At 40.4% G+C, this 24,214-nt stretch overlaps 1 protein-coding gene across 2 annotated transcripts in view; it reads left to right on the plus strand.

The window, feature by feature from the left end:
* The window catches only part of anp32b (acidic nuclear phosphoprotein 32 family member B), a 53,734-nt gene that overhangs the window by 26,350 nt on the left and 3,170 nt on the right, over nucleotides 1-24,214 (plus strand). For both annotated transcript variants that reach the window (XM_087995601.1, XM_043717108.2), the window contains exons 3-6: nucleotides 6,034-6,156; nucleotides 7,827-8,016; nucleotides 15,442-15,560; nucleotides 24,138-24,201. In XM_087995601.1, the coding sequence (XP_087851727.1) occupies nucleotides 6,034-6,156; nucleotides 7,827-8,016; nucleotides 15,442-15,560; nucleotides 24,138-24,201 (496 nt within the window). The remainder of the gene's footprint in view (nucleotides 1-6,033; nucleotides 6,157-7,826; nucleotides 8,017-15,441; nucleotides 15,561-24,137; nucleotides 24,202-24,214) is intronic.

Here is a 24,214-nt window from a genome sequence, read left to right on the forward strand (position 1 = left end):
ACTGTGACAAAAAAGTAGGACAGTTGATGAGCAGTGGCAGATGGTCCCAACTAAAATATATCCAGAAAAGAAGAAAGATTGTAAGAGGGGAAGGGAATCCATGGCTAAGCAAGGAAGTTAAAGCAAAAAACCTAAGGCATAACATACTGCAAAGGCAAGTGGCAAGCTGAAATATTGGGAAATGTTTGAAGATTGTCAAAAGGTTACTAAAAACAGTCATAAAAAGAGCAAAGGTGTATTATGAAAGAGAACTGCCACAAAATATAAATAGCAAATAGCATAAGCTGTAATAAAAGTGAAGACCGTAGCTAAAGTGAAAGTTGGTCCTTGGAGGATGAAACTAAGGAGTTGTTAATGGGGGACACACAAATGGCAGAGTCACTGATTAAATATTTAGCTTCAGTTTTCATATTTGAAGATACTAGTATCATTCCAACTGTAACAGGTAAAGCAGAAGTTAAAGAAAGGGAGGAACATAAAACAATCATCTTCACTAGGTTAAAAAGTTCTGAGATTGAAGGCAGACCAGTCTCTAAGGCCTGATGGCCTATGTCCTAGGGTCTTAAAGGAAGTGTCAGGAGTGATAGTGGATCCATTGGTTATAATATTCCAAAATTCCCTGAATGTGGGAAAAGTTCCACAGGATTAGAAAAATGCTAATATAATACAGTTTTAAAAAGGGAGGGAGGCAAAAAGTAGGAAACTAAACACCAGTATGTATCATTGGGAAATTGTTAGAATCCGTTATTAGGGAAGTAATAACAGGACATTTGATATGAAGGTTTTATGAAGATTTCATTAATTTCCAAGAGTCCTTTAAAGATGTGACAAGCAATAGAGATCCTGTAGATGTAATATATCTATACTTCCAGAAGGAATTTGGTAAGGTGCCAAACAAAAGTTAGTACGCAAGGTAAGATCACATGGGGTTAGTGGTAATTTATTGGCTTGTTTAGAGGATTGGTTAACCAACAGAGAGCAGAGGGTTGGGATGAATGTTTGCTTTTTCTGGCTGACAAGATGTAACTAGTGGGGTGCAACATGGTTCTGTCATCAGGCCTCAACTATTTACAAGTTATATTAATGACTTGGATGCGGGGATAGAACGTACTGTAGCCAAATTTGCACATGACCCTAAAATATATGGGAAAATAAGTTGCAGTGAAAAAATGAGAAATTTCCAAATGGATAGGTTAGATGAATGGGTAAAATTTGAAAGATGATGTTTTATGTGGATGCGTGAGGTCATCCATTTTGGTTTGAGAAATAAAAAGGCAAATTATTATCTAAATAGAGAAAAACCTCAGAGTACTTTGGTGCAGAGGGATCCAGATGTCCTCATGTATGAATCATAGAAACCTAATATGCAGGTACAGCAGGTAATTATGGAGGCAAATGGAATTTTGACATGTATTACTCAAGGAATGAGTGTAAAAGTCAGGAAAGGTTGCTGCAACTGTATAAAGCATTAGTGAGACTGAGTTGAAAAGTGTGGCACTGGAAAAACACAGCCGATCTGGCAGCATCCGAGGAGCAGGAGAGCCAATGTTTCGGGCATAAGCCCTTCATCAGGAATGTGGAGGGGAAGGGGTCTGAGATATAAATGGTGGAGGTTGGGCTTCGACTGGGAGAAGATATCTAGGAAGGCAATAGGTGGATGCAGGTGGGCACTAAATTGTGATAAGTCAGTGGGGAGGGTGGAGCAGATAGGTGGAAAGGAAGATGACCAGGTCAAGAGGGTGGGGTTGAGTTACAGGGTTGGATCTGGGATGAGCTTGTGGAGGGGCGCTGAGATTTGGAAACTGGTGAAGTCGATGTTGATGCCATGTGATTGAAGTGTCCCAAGGCCGAAGATGAGGCATACTTTCTCCAGTTCTCTGGTGGCTTTGATTTGGCGGTGGAGGCAGCCCAGGACTTGCATGTCCTTGGTGGAGTGGGTGGGGGGAGTTAAAATGGTTGGCCATAGGGCGATGGCGTTGTTGGGTGTGTGACCCAGAGATGTTCCCTGCAGTGCTGCATGGGTTGGTGTCCTGTCTCCCTGATGTAGAGGAGACCACATCAAGAGCAACGGTTGTAGTAGATGAGGTGGCTGGATGTGCAGGAAAATCTCCGCTGGATTTGAAATGATCCTTTTGGGCCTTGGACGAAGGTGAGGCAGCAGGTGTGGGCGTAGATTTTACACCTCGTGCGGTGGCAAGGGAAGGGGCTGGGTGTAGAGGGTGGGTTGGTAAGGGGTATGGACCTAACAACAAGGGAATCATGGAGGGAATGGTCTCTGGAATGCAGAAAGGGATGTGGAGGGTGATATATCTTTGGTGGTGGGGTCTAATTGTAGGTGGCGGAAATGCCGGAAGATAATCTGCTGTATCTGGAGATTAGTGGGTTGGAAGGTGAGGATTGAGGCGTTCTATCCTTGCTGTGGTTGGAGTTGCTGGAAAAGCTCAGCAGGTATTTTCGTCATTTTTGAAGAGAAATCAGTTAATGTTTAGGGTCTGGTGACCCTCCCTCAGAACTAGTTCATTAGGCATCATTTCACGACACTTGAAGTTGGACGTTGACTTGATGAGGTTTGAGCAAAATTACTTCATTGTCATCATATTTCTGATGAATTAAGATATTTGTCCCTCCTTCATATGTCTGTGGGCAGCCTTCCATGTTCCCAATGTTAAAAACATTGAGACAATTGGGAGGAATTATTCAGCATTGTGGTGTTACTTTTATTTGACACTGAAGACTCTCTGTGGTAACAAAAGCAAATGCCCTATTTTGGATAATTTCCAAAACCTGACATGTCTTAATTATAACACCAAGATAATGTTCTGATAATTACCAGTGTGAAGTTACTGGATCATTCTATTGTATTTATGACTTTTATCCCCCTTAAATCATGAAGCTTAAACATCTGAGCCTGAAGTTATGTGCCAAATCTTTGACATAAAAGCCACATTTGTCGAGTTTGAATATAACCATTCAAAGTATTTCACAGAACCATTATCACCGAAATTTAACACTGTCACTTAAGAAAATAACAGTTCAGAGGATCAACAGCTTGGTCAAAGAGCTAGCTTTTATGGAGTGTCTGAAAGGAGTAGTGAGAGGTCAACTGGCAGAGAGGTTTAGGAAAGGAATTGAGGAATCTTGAGTCTAGGCATTTGAAAGCACAACAGCCATGGGAGTGATTAAAATTAGGGAAGTGCACTGCAAGTTTACACTTTAACTGAATATAACTTCAAAAGAGCATCAGATGATATGATTAAAGTCTGTCAGCACATCTGGCAGACCAATAGTGAAATATTCAGCAGTGGAAAAATTGCCTTAACAACAGTTATATCGTGCTTTTAACAACCAAAGTGGTTAAGAGGAGTATTATCAAATCACAAAATAATGTGTTACATGGAATAGTGTTACTTAGATTTTACAACATTTGAATAGACTGTTTGGCTTAATTGGATACAGTGATTCTGTGAGATGAGGGATAGGAGGAAGCTTATGTGGGGCATAAACATCAGTGTTGGTGGATTGGGCAAAATGGTCATCTTCCTGTCCTGTTTGTTTAAAAAAAAATTGTGTAAATTGAAGCAAGCTCAAAATACAATGAGCATTGGATATGGTGGTAAGCCAATGGAATGATGATTTTAGGTGATGTACTGTAATGACTTTGGTCTGATCTGTGTTAATTCAGTCCAGTATTCTAGAATTTACAGACTAGCTGATGTTGCAGCTGCTGAACTGAATACCCAGAGCACAGAGTTCCCAAATACAATCAAGGCTATGGGGTGGGGTCATTCTGCAGCAGGGTGGCACCAACAGGGTCTTCACCTCAGGCCCTTGTCTCAAGATTTGCCTTTATTAAGCTTTTACATGATAGCATTGTGGGTAAGTGGTCAGATGTGACCAGAGAACAGTGAGACTTCAATAATTCTCACGTAATTGATTATAGGTTGAGGTGAGTGCACTTCCTTTTCTAATGAATGTTATGTTTTGGGATCATAATGGTAAACCCAGCATTAATTGACCATCCCTAATGGTTTGAAAAGCTGATGAGTTACCAACAACTTGAGCAGTGCAGGGAGTGGAGTGAACATGTTCTCAAGTGCTGTTAGGTAAGGCATTCCTGGATTTTTAAAAACCAGTGACGGAAAGAAGAAATATATTTTAGGTAAGAATGGTCTGTGACCTGGAGTATTGTGTTGAATTGTCGAGATGTGCCTTGAAGGTGGTGGTGATGTTCCCATTTGTCTGCCACCCTTTGCACAGAAGAACAGGTTGAAGAGGATGAAATAAATGAGTTGCATTTCTCTTGGCTGTTTTTCATAACTTCATGCTGGCCCAAAGTGCTTCACAACAAATAAAGCATTTTTTTCAAGTATAGGCATTGTTGTCATGCAGAAACATTACAGCCAATGTGTGCACAGCTAGATCCTGCAAACTCCAATTCTGTAATGGACGTACTATCTGCTGTTTAAATAGCTTGGATTGATGAATAACTATTGGCCAGGTTTCCAGAGTAATCTCCTGCTCATCTGTTCAATGGAATGTGTTATGTCTTGTTTTTAAATATTTTTACTCCAAGTTCTCATTTAGCAACTCTGTTTCCTCCTTGGTTGACTTAAGAAACACACTTTTGACTACTGTACACAACTTGCATTGGAATTTTACATTTGGTTCCAAATATTTAGTCACGTTAAGTGCTTTACACTCAACATTGCCTCAGCTACACCCTCTGTTTACACAGTACTGCTAGTGTTGTTGTAAATTCTAACATGAATTACATTGCTCAGTTTGCAGTTAGTATCATTTAACAATGGAAAGATCTAAGACCACTCTGTATGTTGCCTCCACATCTGTCCCTTTCATTGTCCAAAATATCATCCTTTATGAGACACTAACCCAGGGCCCTGCCTGCCTGTGTCGGTATAGAAACTGCCACAGCATTGCTTTGAAGAAAAGCAAACAAGTTCTCACCAGTGTCCGAATCAATATTCACCCCCAACTAATGCCTTCTGAGATAAAACAAACGATTTGATCTTCATCCCATTTGTTGTTTGTAGAAGCTTCAAAATTAGAACAGTGACTATACTACAAAAAGTGTTTCAATGGTTTTAAAACACTTCGTAAATTTGCGACGTTGAGAAAGGTGCGATCAAAATGTAAGCTTTTTCATGATTCCTATTCATTTTCTTTCTTTTCATTCTGAACCATTCTCTTCTTCTAATAATTTGTCCTGTTCATTCTTCCTGGAGCCAAATTACTTAGTTTGCATGTAATTCTCCAAGACAGTAATCAATCTTGTGTGCCATATTGTGCAGCAATATACCCTGATCCTTAATGCCTGTGTACAGTGAATCAGACTTTGAGGTCATGTTCGACCCTATGAAAAGCTGTAAGGTTAGGTTGCCTTGGTGATGGAGAGGATATTAATTCCACATGTGTAATATTGCCCAACTTGGAACTTGCTTCTGTTCATATGCTGCTGAAATTCCAATCATACTTTTGTTACAAGAGGGTTTGATTTCTAATACTGTCCTAACTGCCCACCGTACACTCTCCATAAATTTCAATTCATCCAAAATTCTTGCTGTCCAGATCCCGTCACCCCTGTGCTCATTGATCCACATTAGCACCTGATCCAACAACACGCTAATCTAAATTTTCCATAATTGTGTTCAATTCCTTCCCCAGCCAAACCTTCACCTGCTGGTCCCATCCCTCTTACCATATGATGTCACTGCATTAGTCCAGCTCTGATCTCTTAAACATACCCATTTTAATCGCTTCACCATTGGTGGCCATGCCCTCACTAGCTTGGGTCTTAAGCTGTGAAATTCCGTCTTTAAGTTTCTTCACATCTTTTTTTTTTTCAGAAGCTTCTTAAACCTGCAACTTTGACAAACCATTGATCAGCCAACCTAGGCACAGTGCTAAATTTTGTTTAATGCTGTGTTATATAGCATTGGGAATGTTTTACATTAAACTGGAGTATATGAATGCAAGTTGGCTTAATTTATTGTCACAACTCTTTTCCAATTCCAGCTCGAGCTAAGTGACAATAGGATTTCTGGAGGGTTAGACATCCTGGCAGAAAAACTTCCAAATCTCACGCATCTAAATCTCAGTGGAAACAAACTCAAAGACATCAGTACATTGGAACCTCTGGTACTTTACTTTTATTTTTGCTTTTTTCTCTTGTTATGTCTTAACATGTCTGCCATGCATTTTCCCTGCACCTGCTGGTTGTCAGGATGTTACAATCTGCTGTGTGCTTTTTAAGAAGGTCAGCAGATTTTGCAAGAATGTGATGTCTATGATGAATGCTCTTGTATTCACCTAAAACGTATCATCTGCTTTAATTTAAAAATAGATCCTGTGTACATATGAAAAGCTAATCTTAGCATCATTGCATTGCTGCTAACAATTTACATGCCCTTCTCCTGTATTTTGATTCAATTTTGATATTATTCAAAGTGGTGAATATTCTCCACTATTAGGCAGCAGTCAGGAGTGTGATGGAATATTCCCCATTTTCCTGGATTAGTGTAGTTCCAAGGACACCCAAGAAGCTCAACGTCATCCAGGACTCTTTACTTTATAAATCTCTATAAGATTACCCCTCAGCCTCCGATGCTCCAGGGAAAACAGCCCCAGCCTATTCAACCTCTCTTTATAGCTCAAATCCTCCAACTCTGGCAACATCCTTGTAAATCTTTTATGAACCCTTTCAACTTTCACAACATCTTTCCGATAGGAAGGAGACCAGAATTGCACGCAGTATTCCATAAGTGGCCTAACCAATGTCCTGTACAGCCGCGACATGACCTCCCTATACTCAATACTCTGACCAATAAAGGCAAAAATACAGTTGCATCTGTCTGCACATTCACCTGAAAGAGAGTGTCCCAGTAACAAGTCCTGATCCATTTTTCATTTCTCCTAAGTGGGCAACCAAGCACCATGGGACTAGAGTTCCCAATCATTGCATCGGTTTGTCTAACTGTGGTCAGTGAAAAAGCTTGTTTGAAATTGCACAAAGTTAAGGGCACCTCAAATTTCCCCTATGTTTTGAACTAGTTCTAAAAGAACTTCTCCACCAGACAAGCAATGCATTGACAGCAAGTTAAACACCATTGGGACTTCCTGTTAATTGCAGATTTGTAGCTCTCTGAGGTAGCTCCAAAAGTGAAACTCATTTTTTTTTTTGAATGCAACATTACATATACCGTGAAAGAATTTTTGGAATTGATGACCCAATCTTAGCGGGAAATAAGTTTTCTTATTGTTCAGCCAGTTGTCTGGTGTTTTAAATTATTTTTGGGTTACCTGCTGTGACGGATTGAACCTTTGTTTAAAAATGCCTTGTTTGTGACAAGCCCATTTAAGTATTGAATTAATCAAACTTTATCAAGTTATCTCTGAAATATATCAAAGGAAAATCTTTTGTAAAGTAATTTTCCTTTTAAATATATTCTAAATTGGATTCTGGTTGCATGTGTTCATGGCAAATGTTTTCATTTGCTGTTATGTAAATCACTTCATGTCAAAACTCAGGAATGCTTTTCCAAACAGGCTTTGGTTTGGCTGTAGTTTGTGCACAGAGCAGAAACTCTTTACTTCTTAAAAAAAAAACTTAAAAACAGTAGACTGTTGGAGGTGCTTTAGGGTTATGAAAATGTTCAATAGGACACACCTAGAGATGATGTTTCCAATTGCAGGTTAGGCCTGTGCAGTGGGGAGAGGAGGCTTGGGCGGAGTTTCAATGCTGGCATGGCCCAATTGGGCCAAATGGCCTGTTGCTGTGTTGTAAATTCTATATAATGTTTCTTCCACAGAAAAAATTAGAGAACTTGAAGAGTCTGGATCTTTTCAATTGTGAAGTGACGAACTTGAATGACTACAGAGAAAGTGTGTTCAAGCTTCTCCCCCAGCTCATGTACCTGGATGGTTATGATCAGGAAGACCGAGAGGCGCCTGACTCGGATGCAGAAGCTGATGGTATTGATGATGACGAGGATGATGAAGGTAACCTTTGTAGTTCCTGGAGTCTCTGGAGGGCTAGGAACAAGAGGCACTGAGTTGGTGCAACGCCCAATGACGTGTAGATCGAACTCATTCCCTAGGTGTTCTTGAGAAGGTGGTGGTGAGCTGCTTTCTTGAAATACTGCAGTCCACGTGCTGTAGGTAGACGTACAAAAGGAATTCCAGGATTTTGATTTGATGTCACTGGAGGAATGGTGAGGATATTTCCAAGTCAGTTAGTGTCACTCACATATACCTGCTGCCCTTATCCAAATAGATAGTAGTCGTCTGAACTTGGATGATGCTGTCTAAGGATCTGCTGAATTTCTGCAGTGCATCTTGTAGATAGTACACATTGCTGCGATTAGATTTTCAGTTGTAATTTTGACAGTCTCCCTTAGCTGAGTGATGCAGTGCAAAAGGAGGTCAGTCAGCCCATTATGCATTTACTAGTTCTTTAGAGAGCTCTCTCGATCACCATTGATTAAAACCCATCCATTTTTCCAACTGATCCTTCTTTCTAACCACAAAATATTAGTATTCATTCTCAATTTTTCATTTCACAAATGCATGTTTGACATAGCTTATAACTTAAAGTAATAGAGATGTAAAGCACTGAAACAGACCCTTCAGTCTAACTTGTCTATGCCAGGCAGATATACTAGATCAACAAAGTCCCATGTGCCAGCATTTGGCTCTTATCCCTCTAAACCCTTCCTATTCGTGTATTCATCCAGATGCCTTTTAAATGTTATAATTGTAGCAGCTTCCATCACTTCCTCTGACAGCTCATTCCATACATGCACCACCCTCTGCATTAAAACGTTGCCTCTTCGGTCCCTTTTAAATCTTTCCCCTCTCACCTTAAACCTATGCCCTCTAGTTTTGGACTCCCACATCCTGGGGAAAAGACCTTGTCTATTTACCCTATTCTTGCCCCTTATGAATTTAAAACTTCTGTAAGGTCAACCCTCAGCCTCTGACAATCTAGGGAAAACAGCCCCAGCCTAATCAGCCTCTCTCTATAGCTCAAATCCTCCAACCCTGGCAACATCGTTGTAAATCTTTTCTGAACCATTTCAAGTTTCACAACATCTTTCCAATAGCAGGGAGACCAAAATTGCACACAGTATTCTGTGCAATTTGCTGTACAGCCACAAGAAGACCTCCTAACTCCTGTACTCATTGCACTGAGCAATAAAGGGAAGCCTACCAAACACCATCTTCACTATCCTATCTACCTGCGACTCCACTTTCAAGGAACTATGAACCTGCACTCCAAGGTCTGTTTGTTCAGCAACACTCCCCAGGACTTTTCTATTAAGTGTATAAATCCTGCCCTGATTTGCCTTTCCAAAATGCAGCACCTCACATTTTATCTAAACTAAACTCCATCTGCCACTCCTCAACCCATTAGCCCATCTGGTCAACGTCCCGTTGTACTGTTAGGTAACCTTCTTTGGTGTCCACTAAACATCCAATTTGGTATCATCTGCAAACTTACTAACTATACCTCCAATGTTCACATCCAAATCATTTATATAAATGATAAAAAAAAACAACCCTTATGGCACTCCACTGGTCACCGGCCTCTAGCCTGAAAAGCAACCCTCAACCACCACCCTCTGGCTTCTACCTTTGAGCCAGTTCTGTATCCAAATGGCTAGTTCTCCCCGTATTCTATGTTATCTAACCCTTGCTAACCAGTCTACCATGAGGAACCTTGTCAGACACCTTACTGGAGTCCATATAGATCACGTCCACCACTCTGCCCTCATCAATCCTCTTAGTTACGTCTTCAAAACTCAATGAAGTTCATAAGACACAATTTCCCACGTGCTTGGTGCAAGAGACTAAACAGGCAACACTCAAGTTGTGAAGACATACAAGAATATCAGAAACACACATAGTACAGCATAAATGGCATCAATGAAGGAAAATGAGTCTGCCAGCAGAGTTTGAGCTGATTTCAAATTTAAAGTCATGACTTGCTGACTCATCAAATAATTGTGCTAAATTTAGTGGTTTGAAAATGGAAGAGGAGGGAATCCTTCCTGAAGAAGGAGTGCCACAAGGATCGGTGCTAGGCCCTCTACTTTTTGTCATTTACATAAATGATTTGGATGCAAGCATAAGAGGTACAGTTAGTAAGTTTGCAGATGACACCAAAATTGGAGGTGTAGTGGACAGCGAAGATGGTTACCTCAGATTACAACAGGATCTTGACCAGATGGGCCAATGGGCTGAGAAGTGGCTGATGGAGTTTAATTCAGATAAATGCGAGGTGCTGCATTTTGGGAAAGCAAATCTTCGCAGGACTTATACACTTAATGGTAAGGTCCTAGGGAGTGTTGCTGAACAAAGAGACCTTGGAGTGCACGTTCATAGCTTATTGAAAGTGGAGTTGCAGGTAGATAGGATAATGAAGAAGGCATTTGGTATGCTTTCCTTTATTGGTCAGAGTATTGAGTACAGGAGTTGGGAGGTCATGTTGCGGCTGTACAGGACATTGGTTAGGCCAATGTTGGAATATTGCGTGCAATTCTGGTCTCCTTCCTATCGGAAAGATGTTGTGAAACTTGAAAGGGTTCAGAAAAGATTTACAAGGATGTTGCCAGGGTTGGAGGATCTGAGCTACAGGGAGAGGCTGAACAGGCTGGGGCTGTTTTCCCTGGAGCGTCGGAGGCTGAGGGGTGACCTTATAGAGGGTTACAAAATTGAGGGGCATGGATAGGATAAATAGGCAAAGTCTTTTCCCTGGGGTCGGGGAGTCCAGAACTAGAGGGCATAGGTTTAGGGTGAGAGGGGAAAGATATAAAAGGGCAACATTTTCACGCAGAGGGTGGTACGTGTATGGAATGAGCTGCCAGAGGAAGTGGTGGAGGCTGGTACAATTGCAACATTTAAGAGGCATTTGGATGGGTATATGAATAAGAAGGGTTTGGAGGGATATGGGCCGGGTGCTGGCAGGTGGGACTAGATTGGGTTGGGATATCTGGTCGGCATGGACGGGTTGGACCGATGGGTCTGTTTCCATGCTGTACATCTCTATGACTCTAAGACTAAATGCATTATGATAACATGAGCCAGCCACTGACCTGATCTTGAGAATGATGTAACAGAATGTGTCCTCAAGATTTAGCACAAACAGTGCTGAATATCTGTGCACACACAACTGATTAGCCACTGGCTCCTCTTTATATTTTTATTCCCCTGTGGGACATGGGTGTCGCTAACTGGGCCAGTATTTATTGCCCATTCCCTAGTTGTCCATTCCCTGGTGGTGAGCAGCCTTTTGAAATACAGCAGCCCATGTGCTGGAGCTGGACTGATAATGCTGTTTGGGGGGGATTTCCAGGACTTTGATCTGATGACACTAAAGGAATGGTGAGGTATCCTGGGCTGAGAGGTGGCAAATGGAGTTTAATGCGGACAAGTGTGAGGTGATTCATTTTGGTCGGAGTAACCAGAATGCAGAGTACTGGGCTAATGGTAAGATTCTTGGTAGTGTAGATGAGCAGAGAGATCTCGGTGTCCATGTATACAGATCCTTGAAAGTTGCCACCCAGGTTGACAGGGTTGTTAAGAAGGCATACAGTGTTTTAGCTTTTATTAATAGAGGGATCAAGTTCCAGAATCATGAGGTTATGCTGCAGCTGCACAAAACTCTGGTGCAGCCGTACTTGGAATATTGTGTACATTTCTGGTCACTGCATTATAAGAAGGATGTAGAAGCTTTGGAAAGGGTGCAGAAGAGATTTACTAGGATGTTGCCTGGTATGGAGGGAAAGTCTTACGAGGGAAGGCTGAGGGACTTGAGGCTGTTTTCGTTAGAGAGAAGAAGGTTGAGAGGTGACTTGATAGAGACATATAAGATAATCAGAGGGTTAGGTAGGGTGGACAGGGAGACCCTTTTTCCAAGTATGGTGACGGCGAGCATGAGAGGGCATAGCTTTAAATTGAGGGGTGATAAATATAGGACAGATGTCAGAGGTAGTTTCTTTACTCAGAGAGTAGTAAGGGTATGGAATGCTTTGCCTGCAATGGTAGTAGATTCGCCAACTTTAAGTACATTTAAGTCGTCATTGGACAAGCATATGGACGTACATGGAATAGTGTAGGTTAGATGGGCTTCAGATTGGTATGACAGGTCGGTGCAACATCGAGGGCCGAAGGGCCTGTACTGTGCTGTAATGTTCTATGTTCTATATTTCCAATTCTGGAATGTGACTTAAAGGGGAGCTTGCAGTTAGTGTCATTCACATTTATCTGGTGCCTTTGTCCAGCTAGATAGTAGTGGTCATGAGCTTGGCAAGTGCTGTCTAAGTATCTTTAGTGAATTTCAGTAGTGCATCTTGTAGACAGCAGCAGCATGAACTACTGAGTTGGTGGTGGAGGGAGTGGATGTTGTGCCAAATAAGTGGGTTGCTTTGTTCTGAATAGTGTCAAACTTTTTTGGTGTTATGAAATTTGCACTCATCCAGTCAAGTGAAGAGTATTCCACCACACTCTTGACTTGTGCCTTGTAGATTGTGGGTGGCACGGTAGCACAGTGGTTAGCACTGCTGCCTCACAGCGCCAGACACCTGGGTTCAATTCCTGTCTCAGGCAACTGTCTGTGTGGAGTTTGCACATTCTCCCTGTGTCTGCATGGGTTTCCTCCGGGTGCTCCGGTTTCCTCCCACAGCCCTAAAAATGTGCAGGTTAGGTGAATTGGCCATGCTAAATTGCCCATAGTGTTAGGTGAAGGAGTAAATGTAGGGGAATGGGTCTGGGTGGGTTGCTCTTCGGAGGGTCGGTGTGGACTTGTTCGGCTGAAGGGCCTGTTTCCACACTAAGTAAGTAATCTAATCAAATTGTGGAAGGCTTTGGGGAGTCAGGAAATGAGTTATTCGCTGCAGTATTCCGAGCCTCTGACCTACTCTTCTAGCCACTGTTTTTATGACTATTCCAGTTGAGTTTCTAATTGGTAGCAAGCTCCCAGGATGTTGACAGTGAAGGATTCAGTGATGCTAACATCATTGAATGTCTAGGGATGGTGGTTAGATTGTCTCCTTCTGGAGATGGCCATTGCCTGGCATTTGTATGGCATGCATGTTATTTACCACTTGTCAGCCCAAGCCTGAATGTTAGCCAGGTCTTGTTGCATTTGGATATAGATTGCTTCATTATCTAAGGAGTCATGAATGGTGCTGATGTAATCATTTGCAATGATGTAATCATTGGTGAATATGCCCATTTCTGACCTTATGATGGAGAGCAGCTGAAGATGGGTGGGATTAGGACACTACTCTGAGAAACTCCTGCAGAGATATCATGGAGCTAAGATGACTTATCTTCAACAACCTCAGCCATCTTCCTATATGCCAGGTTTAACACTAAACAGTGGAGAGCTTTCCATGTGATTCCAGTTTTGCTAGGGCTCCTTGATGCCGTACACAGTCAAATGCAACCTTCGTGTCAAGGGCTGTCACTTCACCTCGCTTCTGGTATTCAGCTCTTTTTTTGTCCATGTTAGAACTAAGGCTGTAATGAGGACAGGAGCTGAGTAGCCCTGGCAGAAGCCATACTGGATATTGCTGAGTAGGCCCTGCTTGATAGCACTGTTGATGACTCCTTCTGTTACTTTGATCAAGAGTAGACTGATGGAGTGATAATTGGCAGGGTTGGATTTATCATGCTTTTTGTGTACAGGACATACCTGGGAAATTTTCCATACTGTTGGGTAGTTGTAGTTGTATTGGGACAGCTTGGTTAAGGGATGCACAAGTATTTAGGACTAATGCTGGAATGTTGCCAGGGCCCAAAGCCTTTGCAATGTCGAATTTATTGATATGACATGGAGTGAATTGAATTGGCTGAAGACTGACATCTGTGATACTACAAGCCTCTGCAGGAGATCATGGATGAATAGTTTTGTCATCATCAGAAATTCAACTTAAATGAGCGACACCAAACACCCTAAGTTCAACAAAGCTTTAAGCGAAACAGATAGGTGGTACAGTCACTTCATTGAACAAAGTGTCTATTTTTATGACAGAATACCAGATTACTCAGAGACACTAAAGATTTCAATATGAAAGTTACCAGCATCCAGTAATTCATCTTCAAACAGGGACCAACAATGTCACATCAACAGCATGAATGGAAAAAAAAACATAAATTTCAAAATGCCCAGTGGCCAAATTGTGGAATGGAAAGGTTCACAAACTGGTTAGTGAAAATCACAAGATTTAAGAAATTGAGTCATGGTGGTTGTAGCCAGCATGACTGACAAATTGAAGTTAAAGCCTGTAGTAAATTTCAGACATAAAACCATGTCAGACATAAAACCATGTCAGACATAAAGTTCCCTACAAACTCTTGTGCATGTCCGTAACCTATGTTTGGCTGGATGAGGATGTATAGATATCCAGTGGCACACATGAAGAATAAAGGATATTAATGTTAGACATATTCAGGTTCTATTGAACTCGAGATCAAGGAGTGGCTGCAGATAACTAAAACCCATGTTCTAGGTATAGCATCTCCACAGAATTGTGCACAGTACTCAGAGTAGTTAATCAAGTTTTTATGAAGGGTTAGTATAACTACCTTCTAATGAAATTATATTTTGCAGCAAGTAATAGGAACTTAAGGCAGCTATATTTAAAAAGAAACACAGTTGTATTAGCAAATATGTTGTGCTGTAGAGTTGAGTCTGATGGTTTAGTTAATGGATATGTTGAAAGTATATATAGTCACACACAAGTATATTGTGACTTGAGTACAATAAGTAATATATTTGAGGGTTTTCAACATCTACTTTCAATTTTTATTCCATTTGTATACTTCTAGTCTGAATGAATGAGGTGAAAGTGTGTGATTGAAGGGGATTAAGGTATGGGAGGCAATAGCATAGTGGTATTATTGCCCGACTGTTAATCCAGAAACTCAGTTAATGTTCTTGGGACCTGGGTTCAAACCTGGCATGGTGGATCGTGGAATTTGAATTCGGTAAAGAATTTGAAGTTAAGGGTCTAATAATGGCCATGAAGCTATTGTTGGAAAAACCCGTCTGGTTCATTAGTGTCCTTTGGGGAAGACCATCAATCATCCTTACCTAGTCTGGTCTATGTGTGACTTCAGATCCATAGCAATGCGGTTGATTCTTACCTACCTTCTTAGTAATTAAGGATAGCCCATAAGTGCTGGCCTAGCCAGAGACACCTATATCCCATGAATGTTTGTTTTTTTTAAAAAAAAAATAATGAGACCTTTCAAGTAAAAGAGCAAATGGTTTGGGACCATCGTCCTCGGCAGCTTTTGTAGATTTTAGATCAGTTCTGGAGAGAAGTTCCAGGCCATGTTACAAAGTGCAAACTTGCTATGTGTGAATAGAAAAATTTCAATGAATAAAATTCAAGAGTTTCTTTTAATTACGTGTAGAAGGAGAGGAAGAGGAGGAGGAAGATGAAGAAGAAGATGGAGAAGAAGAACTAGATGATGAGGAGGAGGAAGATGAAGAAGGGGAAGATGATGAAGATGAAGTCAGTGCAGAGGAAGAGGTAAGAATTCAATGGCAAGATTCAAACCTGTCCCGATGCTATTGATATAAAAACACTGGAGGTGCTGCAGGAAGTTGGCAGATCTGGCAGGCATCTGTGGAAGAGAAAAATAGAGTTAATGTATTGAGTCCAGTGTGACTTATTTGGAATTGATTTTAGCATTAAATTGTGGAGTCTATTTTTTTAAAAATAATTTTTAAGATTCATCTTGAAAATATTACCTTTGACTAAATTGTAGTGTTAAATTTTAGTTGAAAATCTAGGAATAAGGAATTGGAAATAATTCGCAATGAGATTTGTGGTTATTGTAGATTACACAGTACAGAAGCGAATCATTTGTCCATCATGTCTATCCAATTCATTCCACTTGCCTGCTTTCTTGCAATTCTTTCATTTTCAAGTGCTGTATATATCCAAATCCCTTTTTAATATTGAAGCTGCTTCTACTGGCCTTTCAGACAGCACATTACAGATCCATACTTGCTATGTAAAAGTAAATAAATACATTCTCACCATCACTATTTTGTTTCAGCTAATTGTGCCCTCTCACCAACCCTCATGCCAGTAAAAAAAACTTTCACCTTGTAGGCTTTTTCAAAATCTCAGAGGATTTTTAACACCTCTATGAAGTTTCCCCTTAATCTCTGGTCTGAGGAGAATCAGGGTCGAAAAGTGTGGCGCTGGAAAAGTACAGCAGGTCAGGCAGCACCTGAGGAGCAGGAGTTTCTCCTGCTATGCTTTTCCAGTGCCACACTTTTCAACTCTGAGCTCCAGCAGTCCTCACTTTCCCCTGAGGAGAACAATTCCAGCTTCCCCTATGATAACCGAAAATGTTGCAAAGACTTCTCCAATCAAACAGTGTCTGTGGAGAGAGAAACGCTGTTACTGTTTCAGATTTGAAAGCCAGCTTCTCAATGTTTGGTTACAAACTGTGTTTTACTGTGAGGTTAATTGACTTGTAGAAATGAATGGATGATAGTCCAAGGAGCACATTTCATGTGTGCTGTGCATTCATTAAGGAAATCATTGCTCTCAAATTTGTATGTTCACATGAGCCAAGACAGAGGTGAAGTCAGACTGAGTTGGAAGTAGCTGGTCTTGGTGATGGCATGTGTGTGGCCAGACGTACATTTTGGTGAGTCAAATATGACAAAGGTACAAGCAGACTGTTTGTTTCTACCACAAGAGGAATTGATTAAGTAATGCAGGAATGGAGATTGGAGCAGGGCAATGGTTTCAAACTTCCTAATGAAGCTGGGAGAAAATGATTGAAGAAAATGTTTGCTCAACCAATACTGGATAAGCAGTCTGATAGCATAGTAATCATTGAGGAATTGAAAGGGTTAATGATGAAGGCGAAAAATGTTTGTCAGCAGTACATTCCATGGTTTGGAACTCTCAGGTATGACACTATTCTTCCCCAGCAAACTGCTTTAGCCCAAAAGGTGTTGTAGTAACAAGCAATGAGACTATCTTGAATTACGTTGCAAATAGAGTCGTTGTGCACTGTGTCTCCCTTGAGTTAGACTGCACTGGGCTTGCATGGTTCTGAATTTGGCTGTCACTAGCACCAAATAGGACTCTTTCAAATGATTAGTCTGTGAAAGATTTGAATCCAAACCCTTAAAATGAAAAGTTTGTGTCTAACCCACTATATTGCCCTTTCCACAGATTTTACATTTCAAAATTGATGAATTATCTATGTGCCAGTGTGAGGATTCTGGCTTGATTTGACTCCAAAGTTCAGTGACTTTTGTTTTTCCTCCCCTTGTTCATTTTCACTTCCCATGGAATTAAGGGAAAGGAGGAGGACGTTGCTTTGGTTTGAAGCTCTGGCCAGACTTTGTGAGGTTCCACAAACTGCTCCTCAGGAAAGATTTATGGAACTAGAAGTATTACAGTATAAAGGCTAGTTGCATAGACCTGCATTCACTCGACTATAGAAGACTTACAGATGATCTAATTCTCATCTCTGCTGGCACCCATTTCTTCTTCTCCAGTATCTCTTGCGAATCCTGTACTGTTGCTAAATTATCAGACTATTTATCCAATGTTGGGTGAGCAAACATTTCCTCCAATTAAAGAGAAAACTGAACCAATGCTTCTGGAAATTTCATTCCTAACCTATTTACTCTGTCCACTTTGCTGACAACAGTCTGTGGTTGAACCAGTCTGTTTGCCACTTTGTCACATGCGAATCCAAGATGTTCTTCTGGCCACACCCATATCATTACACTATGCCCATTTATTTCCGCCTCTTTCCTGGCGCCTGAGAACGTGAATTCAAAGCAGGGGTGGGCCATTGGTCCCTCTAACCTGTTCTGTCATTCTCCTGGCTGATCTGATTGTAGCCTCAACTCCAGGCATATAGCAGCTTGCCTTCATTGCTCAGACCGTTTAAGTATTGGAGCTTGGACTTTATGCTGAGGTTGTACAGGACATTGGTGAGGTCCCTTCTGGTGTACTATGTCTAGTTCTGCTTGCCCTGTTATAGGAAGGATATTAGAGGGTTCAAAAGAGATTCATGAGGATGCTGCTGGGAATGGAGAGTTTCAGTTATAGGAAGAGATTGGATAGGCTGGGACTTAGTTTACTGGAGTGTAGGAAGTTGAGGAATGACCTTGTAGAGGTTTATAAATCATGAGGGATATAAATAAGGTGAATGGCAAGCGTCTTTTCCCCAAGGCTGGTAATTTCAAAACGGGGGGGGGGGGGGGACATATTTTTAAGGTGAGAGGAGAAATATTTTAAAAAAGACATGGGGACAATTTTTTTACACAGTGGTTCATATGTGAATGATCTTACAGAGAAAGTGGTGGATTTGGGTACAGTTACAGTGTGTAAAGACATTTGGATAAGGATATGAATAAGAAATGTTTGGAGGGATATGGGCCAAGCGCAGGAAGGAGGGACTAGTTTACTTTGGGATTATGGTCGGTGTGGACTGATTGGACTGAAGGGTCTGTTTCCATGCTGTATGACTCTGACTCCTCTTTTCTTCCTATACCTGGCAAACTTTGACTCCTTTGTTAGTCAAGAATCTAGTAATGTTGCTTTAAAAAATTAAATTATTTTGACTCCATTAATCTCTGATAGAGTTGTAATGACTTTGACCCGCTGAGAAAACCTTTCTCATCTCTACTTGATATGGGAAACCTCTTATTCTTATATGGTTCTTGTATGTTTTAATAAGTCCACCTCTAATTCTGCTAAATGTCAATAAATAATCTGGCTAGTCTAACCTTCTCATTCTAGTTATCAGTCAAGTGAATTGTGACAAACATTTATAATACTGATATTATTTGGGCAGTTGAATTCTAAAGTAGTGTAAATGGGTACTTGCTTTTCAGTTCTGTGAAAGTGACTTGTTCCTTTAAATATGAGAAGTTCCTTTTATTTGAAGCAGTGTGTCAAAATGATATTTCCAAGAAATCCTGTCACTTCAGCTAGCTGCCTGGTGATATTATTGCTAAATTGTTTACTAACGAGTTTTTACACCACTGGGAAAGCAAGGTCAGAAGTGGATTATGTTCAGAAGATAAGATTCTCACCAATAGGTATCCTGTTTATAAAATTAAGTGTAGTTAAACTAGTTGGAAAATGCTCTGAAGAGCTCAGACAGGAAAAGTCAGTGAGCTTGTGTCTGGGGGAAGAGATAGTAATTAAGAGATTCACATCTGATATATATGAATAAATTTGCTGACAGGATAAGCTTGCAACCTTGTCAGTTGAGTAAGAAAGTTTAGAGTGAGGAAAATGAGTGAAACTTCACTCAAGTGGAGTGGCTGTAAAGGATATATCTGGGAAAGGGTGTTGAGTATTTCTTTTGGGGATTTTTAATAGAAGTGTAGCTTCTTTTTACTCTTGTGTGATAAACGTATTTTATTAAAATTACATTGGTAGGCTCTTGTGAATATATTCAGTGACTGACCATCGTGGTAACCCAATCATAAAAATAAAATTTATGATCTCTCAAGCCAGGTCTCACTCTGGGATCTGAATTGTTCAGCAAATCCATCAGATGGAATTATAACTTTTTCTGAATTGCTTCCAATGCATTTATATCCTTTTCTAAAAAAGGAGACAAAGCAGTACACATTACTCCAGATGCAGTTTACCAGTTTTAAATAGAACTATAGCAAAACATCCCAATATTTATTTCCTATTTCCATCGCAATAAAAAAAATTATATTTGCTTTCCTAGTTACAGGCAATACCTGCATGTGAATGCTTTGTGATTCATGTATCTGCAAAATCTCTGCATTTAAATAATATGTTACTTATTCTTCCTGCTAAAGTGGAGAACCTTACATTTTTCCACATTATTCCTCACCTGGTAAAAGTTTGCCCAAATCTTCTCAGCTGCTGCTGTAACTCTAATTCATGCCTTTTTTTTTAACTTCTGCATGTAACTATTCCAATCCACTTTTGGCTGCTGTTCTATGTTCTATTCTCTACAAACTTGAGCTAGTCCAAAACTCTCATGTTCCTGTCTTAACTTGCAGCAAGTCACATTCCACTTTAACCCTGTGGTTGTTGACCTACACTGACTCACGCAGCATCTTAATTTTAAAATTCTCACCTTGCTTTCAGATCTCTCCATGCTCACCCCTCTCTATTTCTATTATCTCCTTGAGCCCTGCAATCTTCCAAGACTTTAAATTATGGATTCTAGACCATTCATCCCTTTTCTAATCTTTCCGTCATTGGTGTTGCCTTCAGCTTCTGTGGCAAATATCTGGAAATCCTTCCCTAACTCTCTCTACCTCATGTTAAAATCTACCTTTTTAACCAAACATTTCGACAGTTGCCTTGCTATCTCATTATGTGCCTTGATGCCACACTTTGTTCTGTAATGTTCTTGTGAAGGACCTCAAGACATTTTATTGCATTGAAGATGCTTTATCAACTGTTGTAGTGCTCAAGTTTAAAGAATTGTCACTTGGCAGATAGAAATGATTTCTTCCGCCAGGTTTTGGGGAAAATTCCAGAATGAGGGTAGAACTTTCTAAACAAAAAACGCAGTCATTCAGTAAAATATCAGGAAGCACTTCTTCACACAAAATGTTCTGGAAATCTGGAAAACTTCCCCCCCCAAAAAAAGCTGTTGAGGGTATGGATTAACTGCAACTTTTAAACCGAGACTGAAAGATTTTTGCAGGTAAATGGATTCAGCATGAGAAACTAAGGTAAGGCAAGTGCAGTAAAGATTGAGAACAGCAATGAAATAACTGTATGGTAGAACAGAGAAGGGGCTGAATGGCTGCCTACTGTCCCTTTGCCAGCTGTTCCACAGCATTTGTTTCCAGTGAGAGGATTTTTGTTGATTTTATGGGTGCCATTCCCTGATCTGACTACTGGGTGATCTATCCACTCTATTGTATTGTAGATATGATCTGTTGTCTGAATCTGTAACTCCCTTGTCCATATTATTTGAAGGAGTGTTCTTCAGATTCACTGTAGCTTACAAGTGAAAGCACGAAAAGGGATACATTGAAAAGGAATAGTGATGTTGATTTAAAAATTTTACAGCGCAGAAGGAGAAATCATTCGGCCTGTCATGCTTATGCTGGCTCTTTAAAAGAGTTGGTAAATTTAATCTTCGACCCCAACTTTTTCATCTTAATACTGTATATTAGTCCTCTTCAACTGTATACACTAAGGTCTTTTGAAAATTCCTGTGGACTTAAAAAAGGATCAAGTCAATGTTCTCTATTTAGTTTTTTTCCATTCATGCGGGGACTAAACGTTGTGCATCAATATGAATATGACGTGCTCATTAGTTAAAACTTAGTTTGTTCTTTATCCCTTCCATTTGTATTTATGTAGGTGCTATGTAGCCTTTCAGGCCTCATTTGGAAACAATATTTGTTTCTTCACTATATTCATTCCCACTCTCTCTGACTATTGTATCATGAAATCTTTTGTTTAGTCTCTCCTTCCCCTTTGTTTCCCCTTCTACTACTTACCCCACCTCCCAACACTGGTTTAAAAAGAAACTCTTACATTGCCAGCTATTTCAGTTCTAGTGAAATGTCAGATCGACATAAAAAGTTAACACTATTTTTCACTCCAGAGATGCTGCCTGACCTGCTGAGTATCTCAAGTGTACTTTTTAAAAATTATTTTCGTTACTAATTAGCCCATGAGTTTGCATTCTACTGAAGTGCTTCAGGAGCTCAGTCTAAATAATTCTGTAGCGTGTCTTATCACCTCAGGATGTCCCACGGTGTTTTACAAACAGTGAAGTACAACCATTGCTCATTTAACACTCATAATGTGTTCCAAAGAAAAAGCTTGCTAAACAAAAATTAGTTTCCCATAAGAAACCATGTAATAGGATGGGTGACCTTTCTCACCTGTAAGCTTTGCATTAAAAACCTAACTGGCCCAAACATCCACTTACCAACTCCTCACAACCTGTCCATCATGAATCAGCAGTATGATGGAATACTTCCCACTTGCCTGGATGATTGCTGCTCCAACAAAATGCAAGTTTGTTACCATCCAAGACAAATGTTGATTGTCTGGACAAATAACAGTGTGGCATGTTGGAAGATCAAATTCAGGTGCAGATTATACAATAAAAGACAGAACTCATAGGAACATTGACATACAGAGAGATCCAGACGTACAGCTCTCCAGATCTCTGAAAGTGGCAACGTGAGTGGATAAGGTGGTCAAGAGGGCATACAACATGCTTGCCTTCATTGGCTGGGGCATCAAATAAAAAAAGTTGGTATATAATGTTACAGCTGTGCAAAACTTTAGTTAGGCCGCATTTGGAATATTGTGTGCAGTTTTGGTCACCACACTGTCAGAAAGAAGTGAATGCTTTGGAGAGAATGCAGAGAAGATTACCAGTACGTTGTATGTCAGGAGGGTTTTACTTATGAGGTTGAATAAACTCTGATTGTTTTCATTGGAAAATTCAAGGCTGAGAGGCAATCTGATAGAGGTCTACAACATTGAGAGGCATAGATAGGGTGGTAGTCAGAGGCTTTTCCCACAAGGTGGAAAGGCCAACTACAAGAGGGCACAGGTTCAAGGTGAGAGGGGGAATGTTTCAGGGAGAAGTGTAGGGAAAATGTTTCCCATGAAGGGTGGTGGGTGCCTGGAACATACTTCCAGTGGAGGTGGTGGAAGCAGTGACATTAGCAACTTTTAAGGTGTATCTTGATAGACACGTGAATGGGAGACGAACAGAGGGATAGAAACCACGCATGGGAAATAAGTAGTGGGTCTAAATAAGGTTTAGAATTGGCATAGGCATGTTGGGCTGAAGGGCCTAATCCTGTGTGGTAGTGTAGATAAGCAGTTCACTTGATTGGTGCCACATTGGCAAACATTCACTTCCTCTATCACTAATGCTCAGTCATAACAGTATATACCATCTACAAGATGTGCATTAGAAATTCATCAAAGGTTTTCAGAAAGTGCTTTCCAAACCCACTACAGGTACTACGACCACCTAGAAGGATAAGGGCACCAGATGCATGAAAACATCATCGACTGCAAGATCCCCTCCAAACCACTCACCATCATGATTTAGAAATATGTCGTTGTTTCCTCACTGTCACTGGGTCAAACTTCTGAAACTCCCTAATGACATTGTAGATGTACTTACACCCAAGGACTGCAGCAGTTCAAAGGGTAATAAATGTTGGCCCACCCAGCAATTCCTATATTCCATGAAAAAAAAGAGAAAAACGGAAAGTATCTTTGGAAGTGCCAGAATGATTTTCTTCTGTGTTGTCTGATTCTATTCCTATCTGAAATGGAAAGATTCTACGACTAAAACTGAAACACTATTTGTGCATTGGGCTGTGCATGGGCAGTAGGTTTTGAGACTGCCTATAAATCTGAAGCAGTTTGTGTGCATTGACCAGCATTGTTGATTTAGCTTGCCAACTTGGATGGTGTAAAGTTGGGGCTACTAACCATTAAACAAGTCTGGCTATGTATATCCATGTTCTATACCAGCTTAATGTACTTCTGGAAGCAGTGCTTGGGTAATACCATGAAATGTGATGAAACACTTTCGGCTGACAGTTTTGATTGGTCATATTGAGAGCACCCTGGTCAAATTCAATCCATCAGTGAGTTACTTAGTCGGTGCAGAATTCATTTAACCTGCCAAAATATCATATTACATCTGTTCCCATGCCTCAGTCTTAATGCAGTACCGTTCAGTTTTGTATTAACAGTTGATGTCCTCCTTTAAAAAAACTTGCATTTACACTGCACCTTTCACATTCTGGGCATAGTCCAAGGTGCTTTACAAATACTGTAATACTACTTTGAAGAGTAGTCAATTTTGTAATGTATGAAATGCAGCAATCATTTCCCACAAACAACAGTGTTGATGTCCAGATAATGTTATTGAGTGATGTTCATTAAGGACAGATAACTGAGCTGAGTTATCCCATTCTCCTCTTCAAAATTAGTGCAATGGTAAATCAATTGTGCAAAGGGGATGTAGATAGTCACTTGAGGATGAAATTTGAGATTATTGCTTTTCAATTCGGCCATCTGAAATCATTTGTAACTAAAGTACTGTTCTCTTCTGCACCGAAGGGCTATGAACATGATGGTGAGCTTGATGAAGAGGAAGATGATGAAGAAGAGGATGAGGATGAAGGTATTGTCTGTCT

Source organism: Chiloscyllium plagiosum, unplaced genomic scaffold, assembly GCF_037043375.1.
Source record: "Chiloscyllium plagiosum isolate Xiang-an unplaced genomic scaffold, Cpla_swu_hap1 HiC_scaffold_2, whole genome shotgun sequence".
NCBI lineage: Eukaryota > Metazoa > Chordata > Chondrichthyes > Orectolobiformes > Hemiscylliidae > Chiloscyllium > Chiloscyllium plagiosum.